The sequence below is a fragment of the Oryx dammah genome, unplaced genomic scaffold (genome assembly GCF_014754425.2).
Source record: "Oryx dammah isolate SB20612 unplaced genomic scaffold, SCBI_Odam_1.1 HiC_scaffold_28, whole genome shotgun sequence".
NCBI lineage: Eukaryota > Metazoa > Chordata > Mammalia > Artiodactyla > Bovidae > Oryx > Oryx dammah.
The window spans coordinates 15,410,285-15,420,462 of NW_024070212.1; the positions used below are offsets into that span (position 1 = coordinate 15,410,285).

General features: G+C 50.4%; 1 protein-coding gene across 9 annotated transcripts in view; it reads left to right on the plus strand.

Moving 5' to 3' along the window:
• The window catches only part of ADAR (adenosine deaminase RNA specific), a 50,259-nt gene extending 40,153 nt beyond the window's left edge, over positions 1-10,106 (plus strand). For 4 of the 9 annotated variants that reach the window (XM_040230430.1, XM_040230429.1, XM_040230432.1 and 1 more), the window contains 9 exons: positions 1,729-1,954; positions 2,210-2,381; positions 2,661-2,754; positions 3,358-3,480; positions 3,780-3,913; positions 5,760-5,942; positions 6,422-6,534; positions 7,102-7,229; positions 7,393-10,106. In XM_040230430.1, coding sequence (XP_040086364.1) covers positions 1,729-1,954; positions 2,210-2,381; positions 2,661-2,754; positions 3,358-3,480; positions 3,780-3,913; positions 5,760-5,942; positions 6,422-6,534; positions 7,102-7,229; positions 7,393-7,630 — 1,411 coding nt within the window. In that variant the 3' untranslated portion in view covers positions 7,631-10,106. The remainder of the gene's footprint in view (positions 1-1,728; positions 1,955-2,209; positions 2,382-2,660; positions 2,755-3,357; positions 3,481-3,779; positions 3,914-5,759; positions 5,943-6,421; positions 6,535-7,101; positions 7,230-7,392) is intronic. The other 5 variants (XM_040230423.1, XM_040230424.1, XM_040230426.1 and 2 more) reach the window with 2 other exon arrangements.
• The last annotated feature ends 72 nt before the right edge of the window (positions 10,107-10,178 follow it).

A 10,178-nucleotide genomic window follows, 5' to 3' on the forward strand; every position in this document is an offset into this window, starting at 1 on the left:
CCTTTGTTATATGCAGTTAGATTATCCAAAAAGCTGGGTTTCCCTAAAGCAGGTTCAGTTCAGTTCAGTTCAGTCGCTCAGTCGTGTCCGACTCTTTGCGACCCCATGAATCGCAGCACGCCAGGCCTCCCTGTCCATCACCAACTCCCGGAGTTCACTCAGACTCACGTCCATCGAGTCAGTGTTGCCATCCAGCCGTCTCATCCTCGGTTGTCCCTTTCTTCTCCCGCCCCCAATCCCTCCCAGCATCAGAGTCGTTTCCAATGAGTCAACTCTTCTCATGAGGTGGCCAAAGTACTGGAGTGTCAGCGTTCGCATCATTCCTTCCAAAGAAATCCCAGGGCTGATCTCCTTCAGAATGGACTGGTTGGATCTCTTTGCAGTCCAAGGGACTCTCAAGAGTCTTCTCCAGCACCGCAGTTCAGAAGCATCAATTCTTCGGCACTCAGCCTTCTTCACAGTCCAACTCTCACATCCATACATGACTACTGGAAAAACCATAGCCTCGACTAGACAGACCTTAGTTGGCAAAGTAATGTCTCTGCTTTTGAATATGCTGTCTAGGTTGGTCATAACTTTTCTTCCAAGGAGTAAGTGTCTTTTAATTTCATGGCTGCAGGATCTGGTTAAAAACTGGGATTCTTGAAACCTTGTCTGGTAGCTACCCAAGCTGTTTTGCTCCATCACTTCCTTCCCTCTGTGTTTGTGGAGATGCCTAGCCAGGAAGGGAGGGGAACCACAGGTCACTCCCCTCCCTGCCTAGCAGCACTGCCTGCCTCCCTGCACTACCTGTCCCCTCCCCCTAAGTTATCGCAAGGCCTCCAGGATTCTAAAGTGAAAGTGTAGTTGCTCAGTTGTGTCCAACTCTTTGCGATCCCATGGACTATAGCCCACCAGGTTCCTCTGTCCATGGGATTCTCCAGGCAAGAATCTGGAGTGGGTTGCCATTTCCTTCTCCAGGGGATCTTCCAGACCTAAGGATTGAACTCGGATCTCCCGCATTATGGGCAAACTGTTTACCATCTGAGCCACCAGGGAATCCCCCAAGAATCTAAAAGTAACTCCTAATAAAGGTGTGGTTCCTGGAGCTAAGGCCAACCTTGCTCTCAGATCTCTCTAGGTTAAGTCCTCTTGAGCAAATCAGGAAATGAATGAGGAAATGGAATCAGGTAATTAAAAAATCAGAGCATTAGAAACAGTGATTCAAGCAGGAAAAAGTTACTCCTGTCTTATTTCTGCTTAAGTTAAAAAGGAAGTCCACATGTGGTGCTAGTATTGCTTTAAAGCCTCTCTAATACTTACTGATTTCCTTTATGATAAAGACAGGCTTCGAGCCTTTACAAGCCACAGTGTCTCGTCAGAATTTAATAAGTTGATTTTATCCTGTTTGTTTATAGCCACCTTCCGTGTATGGCAAGTGATTCTGATTTTTCATTTACAATAGTGATACAGAGTGTCCTTTTAAAATGTATTTACATTGAAAAAGAGTCAATTTAGAGAAAAATATCAAGTAAGTAATACTCAGGTGATAACCTGGATATAGCGGAAACCACACTATGATTCAGGAATATTCAAAGTCTGGGGAGTGGTGCCTTAGGAACAGAGCTGTCAGGAGTGATGAAGCCATGTGTCGGCCAGGCTGGCCTCCCCTTGAGCAAAACCAGCCCTTTTCTGGAGCAGCTGGCGGGGTCAGGTACTTGTCTTTATTCCCTGCTTCTCATCTCCAAGGTTTGTTTACCAAGCGAAAGTTGGGGGTCGCTGGTTCCCAGCCGTCTGCGCGCACAGCAAGAAGCAAGGCAAGCAGGAAGCTGCAGATGCGGCCCTCCGCGTTTTGATTGGGGAGGACGAGAAGGCAGAGCGCATGGGTTTCACAGAGGTAACCCCAGTGACAGGGGCCAGTCTCAGAAGAACTATGCTCCTCCTCTCAAGGTCCCCAGAAGCAAAGCGAAAGACAGTTAAGCCGTCTACTTTTGGTGCTATCTTTTTTTGGGGGTCCTGCTAACTCCTGTCTGGGTGGAGTCAGCTCTTAACTTGCTGTCATGTGAACCATCCCTCGTCTTTAATATTAGCCTCCATAGAGCTGGGATGCCAGTGCAGGAGGGGGAAAAAATGACCCACAAGTCGAGCAGTCCTCGACCTCCCCCGCCCAGTCTGAAACATGGTGGATGCAGGCGAGGCTCTGGCCCTGACATGCCTCCTGTCCCCACAGCTCCCTCTCACAGGCAGCACCTTCCACGACCAGATAGCCATGCTGAGCCACCGGTGCTTCAACGCCCTCACCAACAGTTTCCAGCCCTCCTTACTCGGCCGCAAGATCCTGGCTGCCATCATCATGAAGAAAGACTCTGACGACCTAGGTGTTGTGGTCAGCCTGGGGACAGGTAAGTGGGTGCTGAAATGTGTCCCCCCAGCTCTCCATGCCCTGTGGTGACCTCATGTACCTCCTTATTCTCCTCTGTGGGTGAATTCAAGGCAGAAGACTCATCTTATGTTATATTTTAGCTACAGTTTATTCAGAGCAAGGAATGAATTCTCATATCTTAGGAAAAAGAATATAGGAGTCAGGATTGATAAATAGGCTATTTGTACCTTCAGGCTTTAAGAACCAACATCCTTGTTTTCCTTTGGAAATTTCACATTTGCTTTAAATGCCTTTCCAGGAAATCGCTGTGTGAAAGGAGATTCTCTGAGCTTAAAGGGAGAAACTGTCAATGACTGTCATGCAGAGATCATCTCCCGGAGAGGCTTCATCAGGTGAGCAAGATTGCAGGGTGTCGGGGCTCTGCCAGCACCTCACAGGCAGGTCCTCAACGCTGCAGTGTCAGCCTTTGAGCTTCTTACTGAATCAGTTCTCTGTGATGTGGCTACATCCCTCTCCTCGGCCTGCTGTTGAAGAGCGCTGTCTTTTCCCACTAACTCCACTTCAAGCCCCTTTTAAAAACACATGCTGACCTCTTGATCTTCAGTGCTATGGGGATGAGGAGGCCTTCTGTCTCCACTTGAGGACCTACAAACAAACCCACTGTCCTGCCAGCTTTCCTCTCCAGTTCATCTTTAATTTGTGAAGGGAAAGAAGCCACAGCCTCCTGTAGTTCCTGAATCATTTTGTTCTGCCCTAAAATCCCTGTCGCTGCCAGAGCAAGAAGCTCTTGGCAGAATTGTAACAGACCTGAAAGGCTAACTTAACTGTAAGAAATGCTGAGGTCTCCCATGGAGAGATTCCACCACCTCTTTCAACCGGAGAAACCGTGTAAGGTCTGCACCATTAAGGCTTTTCCTTACTTGGGATCAGATTATAGAAGTAACCACTGTTCCCAGAGTCAAAGCAGTCTTCTTAACCAGACTTTCTTCTTACAGGTTTCTCTACAGCGAGTTAATGAAGTACAACCCCCAGACAGCGAAGGATAGTATATTTGAACCTGCTAAAGGAGGAGAAAAGCTTCAAATAAAAAAGAGCGTGTCATTCCATCTCTATATCAGGTCTGTACAGTCTCTGTTGTCACCAGAGCCGGCCCGCCGGCTTTCCAGGGCTGGGTGTCTGAGTGGTCTCCACGTCCATAATTCAGAGCTTGTTCAGTGGGCCGTGCTTGACTCTTGCTTGAGGTCCACACCCCAGTGTGGAATGACTCACACTTCTACCCACTCCAGTAGCCCATGATAGGCTTCAGAAAAAAAAAAAAAAAGCCTCCTTTCTGCCACATGGAGCTGTTCTTGAGCCCCAGGCAACTGAAGAGATCCATGTGCACCGGCGGGTGTTAACAGACGCCCCTGTCTTGCAGCACGGCCCCGTGTGGGGATGGTGCCCTCTTTGACAAGTCGTGCAGCGACCGAGCTGTGGAGAGCACAGACTCCCGCCACTACCCTGTCTTTGAGAATCCCAAACAAGGCAAGCTCCGCACCAAGGTAGAGAACGGTGAGTGACACATCCTCCGTCTCCCACAGAAAGGCTCTGCAAAGCCCCAGGCCCATCGCAGGGCCAGGGCACAGCTGCAGGGTTTCTGTCATCATGGGTGGGATACCAGGGTCTCGTCTCCAGAGGGAGGGAAGATGTAGCTCGGGGAAGATCTATGGGAAGATTGGGACTCTGTTTTGCATTAGTCGGCTGGGTGGATCTGCAGTCAAATAGGAGGCAGCGGTGCTCATTTAGAGCTCAGAGGAGAGAGATGGCTGCAAATAAAAGTCTGGGCGTTATCCTCCTGCGGTTGATCCTTATGGCCATGGAAATGGATGGGATCACCTCAGGGAAGGTTGGAGAAAACGGAAAGAAAGCGAGGCAGAACAAGCCTGAGGCGTTGACAGGAGGACTCCGCGCGCCCGCTTCTCCGCCTGCCTGGTTGGCTGCTGGTTCTGCACCTTGTCTGCGAGCTGCTCCTCCTCCACCATCCTCCCGTGTCTCCTCACCGTCTCCTCGCGTCCACTCCGTTCCCTTCAGGCCATCCTTCTGCAGTCATCAGAGTGACCCTCAAACAGAGGTCATGTCGCTTCCCTGCTCAGAACCCTGAAGTCTAAACCCAGAGCTCCCATATGACCTGGCAGTTCACTCCTAGGAACATCCCCAAGAGAAATTAAAATATGTCCACACAAAAACTAACACAGACCAGCTACCCTCTCTCTCGGCATTGCCACTCTCGGGGCTGAGGAGGCCGCAGGCTGCCGCGTCGTTACTGCATTTGCTGCTCTGGCCCTGCTCTTTACAGCCCTGAAGAGTCTGCTTTTTTCCTCCTCTCATTTTTTCCCCCTGCAGTCTCCCATTATGGAGACCCATGGAGAAAAAACTAATACAAACGTTCATAGCAGCAATGTTCATAATAGCCCAAAAGTAGAGACAACCCAGTGACTGATGAGTGGATAAACAAAATGAAGTTTATCCATAAAATGGGATATCGTTTGATACATGCCACAACACGAGGGGACCGAGGGAACAGTGCGAAGAAGGGAAGGGAGCCAGTCATGAAAGATTTCGTGTTATGTGGCTCCCACATTTTCATTTGCTTGAGACGTCTAGAATAGGAAAATCCATAAAGAAGGAAAGTAAATCGGGCCAGCTGGGCCAGCGGTGGAAGGGGCTGAGGGAAATGGGGCGTGACTGCTAAGGGATAGGAGGCTTCCTTGAGGGTGATGAAATGTTCTCACATTGGTTGTGGTGATAGCTGCAAGAGTCTGTGAATACACTAAAAATTATTATATACTCTAAATGGGTGGATTGTATCTCATTGAAGCTCACGAAGAACCAAAAGTCCACCACCCTGTCATGGTCTCCCACTACACGAAAGCAAGCCCTGCCACTTGGGCCATCCTGGTTCTTCATCAGGTCCCTCAACAGCTAAACCCTCTGCTGCCTCAGGGCCTTTGCTTTCGCTGAACTCTGTGTCTGAAACACTCTTTCTCAGCTGTTTCTTCTCTTCCTTCGTGGCTCAGCCCCCGACAGTCCTGTCCCAGGAGATGCCCTGACCTGTCCATTACAGCTCCCTCAAACCATAATCGTTATGTGTGTATCGGCTGACTTGTTTAGTGTCTTGTGCCCTTTCTCCTCCCTCACTCCCATAAACCCGCTAGGAACGCAAGGATCTGATTTGGTTTTGCTCACTGTTGCTTCCCAGCACCAAGCCTAGTGCCCAGCACAAAGTAGCTGCTGTGAAATATTCAAAGAACAAACGAGTGAGAAGCCTCTGGCCCAAGTCTAAGGAGCAGAAAATGCCATGCCAGGGAGGGGCCTGGTCCAGCGGCCCTTGCAGGTCTAACCCAAGTCTCTCATCCAGGGGAAGGCACGATCCCAGTGGAGTCCAGTGACATTGTGCCCACATGGGACGGCATTCGGCTGGGGGAGAGACTCCGCACCATGTCCTGCAGCGACAAAATCCTGCGCTGGAATGTGCTGGGCCTGCAGGGGGCACTGTTGACCCACTTCCTGCAGCCTGTGTATCTCAAATCCGTCACTCTGGGTAAGGACCTGTCTTGGAAGCTGGAACCGGACTGTCATCCCGGTTCCCAGATCCCAGCAAACTGCACACTTCATTGCCAGGTGTTAACATGATGTCTCCCCTTTTCAAAGTGTGCTCGATTTGGTGGTTTAGTGATTGATTCTGAGTGTCCCGTCTGCTCTGATTGGTTTAGGAAAATTGGTTTAGGCAGCAGTCTCAGTAACAACATGCCAGCCAAGTCTTTCAGGGTGAGTTAGAGAAACACAGCAGCTTAAAACTGCAGTGTCTTGGTGTCCTTGCCGTCTCAGCGCTTGGCCTTGCCTGGAACCTGACAGATTGTGCTTAAGCGGTGACCCCTGTGTGTCCTGGGCAGCCGCAGGCAGCAGGTGCCCCCTGCCTAGGGAGCCGAGGCTCTGTCTGTGCCCTCACCCTGCCCACATGCCTCAGTTGCTTCATGGCACTGGGGATAATCAGATGTGTGCGTTTCTTTTTGTACCCAGGTTACCTGTTCAGCCAGGGGCACCTGACCCGTGCCATTTGCTGTCGTGTGACAAGAGATGGAAGTGCATTTGAGGATGGACTCCGACATCCCTTTATTGTCAACCACCCCAAGGTGCGATAACCCAATCCATTTTTCCCTTGACGTTTTCTCCTTTTCAAGTAATCCTGTCAGCAGAACAGAAATACACAGTGTGGGCAAGGGGAGCCTTAGTTGGTCTCCCTCAGACTTAGCCTTCCCTCCTTTTGAATGCTAAGGGCTTTCCTTCTTTGGGGGCTTCCCCGATGGCTAAGATAGGAAAGAACCTGCCTGTAAAGCAGGAGACCTGGGCTTGATCCCTGGGTGGGGAAGATCCCCTGGAGAAGGAAATGCAACCCACTCCAGTATTCTTGCCTGGAGAATCCCATGGACAGAGGAGCCTGGCAGGCTGCAATCCATGGGGTCACAAAGAGTTGGATATGACTGAGCAATTAACACTTTCACTTTTTTCCTTCTTTTAGTTTGGAATTCATTTGAATTGAGGTGGGGTTAGTACATCTGAGTCTTAGCCAAACGGAATCATAACCAAGGGGGAAAGATCGTGGCCCCGTCTTCCCTCTTTCCTGTGAGTCTTGAGTCCCTGCTTCAGAAGCTTTTCTCTGAAAGTTTCCATCTTCCTCCCCCTTGCTCCTGGAATTCTAGGTTGGCCGAGTCAGCGTATATGATTCCAAAAGGCAGTCTGGGAAGACCAAGGAGACAAGTGTCAACTGGTGTTTAGCTGATGGCTACGACCTAGAAATCCTGGATGGGACCAGAGGCACCGTGGATGGGTAAGGGGCTGGGGAAGCACAGCCACACAGCCAGGCATGCCAGCCAGACTGCCAAGGGGCGTCACGTTGTCAAACACCAGAGCTTAAAAGTTGCCGCCTCCCCACCCCCAGTGCCTCCACTTGTTCCGTCCCAGGTGGATAATGAGTCCTTCTGTTTCCCCAGGCCACGGAACGAATTGTCCCGGGTCTCCAAAAAGAACATTTTCCTTCTATTTAAGAAGCTCTGCTCCTTCCGATACCGCAGAGATCTACTTAGACTCTCCTATGGTGAGGCCAAGAAAGCTGCCCGCGACTACGAGATAGCCAAGAACTACTTCAAAAAGTCTCTGAAGGACATGGGCTACGGAAACTGGATAAGCAAGCCCCAGGAAGAGAAGAATTTTTACCTTTGCCCAGTGTAGTGTGACCCAGTGACTGATGGGCTGGGTGTTTCACACTGGGTGCGAGAGAGAGGTCGTAGCATTCCTCATCACATGGGCCAGGGCGTTTGGGGTTTTATTTTCCCTTTTTTTTTTTAAAAGAATGGAACCACGGCTGGTGACACTGAGAACTTTGGGTTCCTGTTATTCTGCTTTTCTTTGGGAATCCCAGGCCAGGTCTCACCAACCCCTTCTCTTTTCCCCAGCAGAGAGACAGAGACCGCAGGGCAGAGAGAAGGGGTTGGTTCCTTCTTTCCCCGCCCATTTCCTCTTCCGGTCTATTTCCATTTTTTTCTGTTTCCTTTCCCTTTGTGTTTGCTACACTGACCTCTTGTGGTCTCGATTAGGTTCCAGTCAACCATGTGAACCATGCCAGGGACAGAGGATTTTTCATTTGTGAATTCTGAGGCCCCTCTGCTTCCCGTCTTCCCCTTCTGAGATTCCTTCCTCGTGATTGTTAGTTTTTCCTTTTCCTCCAAGAGGGTAAAGCAGTGAACTTAAAGAATATGGTGAAACATTTCTAAGGGCCGGAGTTGAACACTGCAGTCAGCTTGTTACCGGTGCCAAGCGTGATGAGAACCTGCAGGTGATGCTCCGTGATCTTGCACTTTAGCCGGCTTGGGAGGGGCCCAGCGGCAGAGGAGGCAGCTGCCGGGGAGGTACATCCCTTCCCCAGGTGGCAGGAAGGTCTGGGACCAGCTAGATGGGGCTAATGGAATTGCCTGAGCACTGGAGGAGGCCTGCCCTCCAGGGGTAACACAGACCACTTTCCCGGTAGGCAGACATACCTTGGAATGTTGCCAAGCTCCCAGCTGCTGCTCCTCCTAAAGCATTCCTAGGAATTTGTCCTGCTGATGGGGGCAGTAACGCTGTAGACCCCGAACCCAGGGTAAATCCTAGAGGGTAAATCGTCTCTGCTCAGATAATCATGACTTAGCAGGAATAAGGCAAAAAATCATGTTGGGTCAGACCACTGTTCCCCCCAGCATATTTCTCGTGATGGTGACACCAAGGGAAGGTGACTAATTCATGGTAAATGGGGAGTTTTTAAAAGAATGCCATAAATGTTGATCCTCGACAGCTACAGATAACCTGTAATTGCACAGATTTGAAGTTCAGATGTCATTTTCCGTTGATTATCTGAGTGCTTTTGTTTTGCTTCAGAAGGTTGTCTGCGGGCAGGTCACAGACCCGAGGTCTCCTGCCCGCTAGGGAGTCTTTCTAGGGTTGCCCTTGAGCAGTAACTCCAAGTGAAAGGGCAGGTTGTCCTAAAACTCTGTGAGGTGGGACTCTGGGTCTGCACCTCAAGCTAGCGTGGACTCCTGTGGTCAGAGCCTGCGTCTCTCCGTGGAGTCTGGCTCTGGGCTAGCCAGCCAGATGTGCTCCAGAAAAGTACAGAGGCTCTGCCCTCTCCAGACCTGAGCCTGCCTCTTTCTCTCTGGACAGTTCCTGTCATCTGTGAACAGGCCACACCAGTGCCCTCGGATGATTTTCCGTCCTCCCGCACACCCTGCCGACTACGGCTAGTTAAGCCCCGTCTGTCCCGCCTTGTCAGCGGTGGATACACCCAGGTCCGCACATTTATTGTCGTGGCTACTGTGCCCTCTGTACTTTTGACCAAAGTGAGAAACGTTAGGTCTTTCAAATACACTAAGGATGTTTCTGCGGAACACCAAAGTGTCCCGGGGAACTAGAAGGGAAGCAATGCCTGTCTTCTGAGGTGGCAGGGGCCTACCCCCGGGTCCTGTCAATCTTCCACCGGCACGAGATCAGTCCTGCCCCAGGAGGCAGCTCAGCTCCCTGATTCTTTGGGCTGGAGAGCAGCACCTACTCACTCCTTGGCATGTCCAGCCCCTTGGGCATTAGAACCTCCACAGAGCTCAGTCTCAGCCACCACCTGGTCTCAGCTGGGAGCCCGGGCACTCTGAACCGTTCAGAGCCCCCCGCTTGCCCCAAGATCTTGTCTGGCGAACTTACAGTATTCAGTTTCTGCTGTAGGAAGAGAGCAAGGCTTCCCTGTACCCGTGCATCCTCTGGAAACAAGCCTGTATTGGGCCCTGCACGGCCACCCCACCCTGGCGCCTCAAAGTCTGCTTCACTTTTTTGTCCAATCCTTGTTTTTGATAAGCAAGACCTGCTCCCCAGCTTTTTTTTTTTTTTTTATGATCTTTGTAGTTGATTTGTCTGAACTGTGGCTATTGTGCATTCTTTGAATAATCACTTGTAAAAAAATTTGTCGCTGCTTCAAGCTATTTCCTTTACTCACGTTGAAGGGATTTTGCTGGCTTTTGGGGTCTCGGTAGTGACTCCCAAGAGCAGAGTGGAGAAGAGCCCAAGCGTAGACTTGGGAGCCACGATGGGTGCAGTCAGTTTTATGATTCTGCTTTTATGTGTCCTTTGGTATAAGTGACTAACAATATACATTCCTCATAAATAAAAAAAAAAGAATCTGAATTTTTAGAAAGCCTCGAGTCTTGGTTTCCTGGGGGACGAGAAAGTGGGGAACGGAGGGAGCTATGGTCCTGGGATT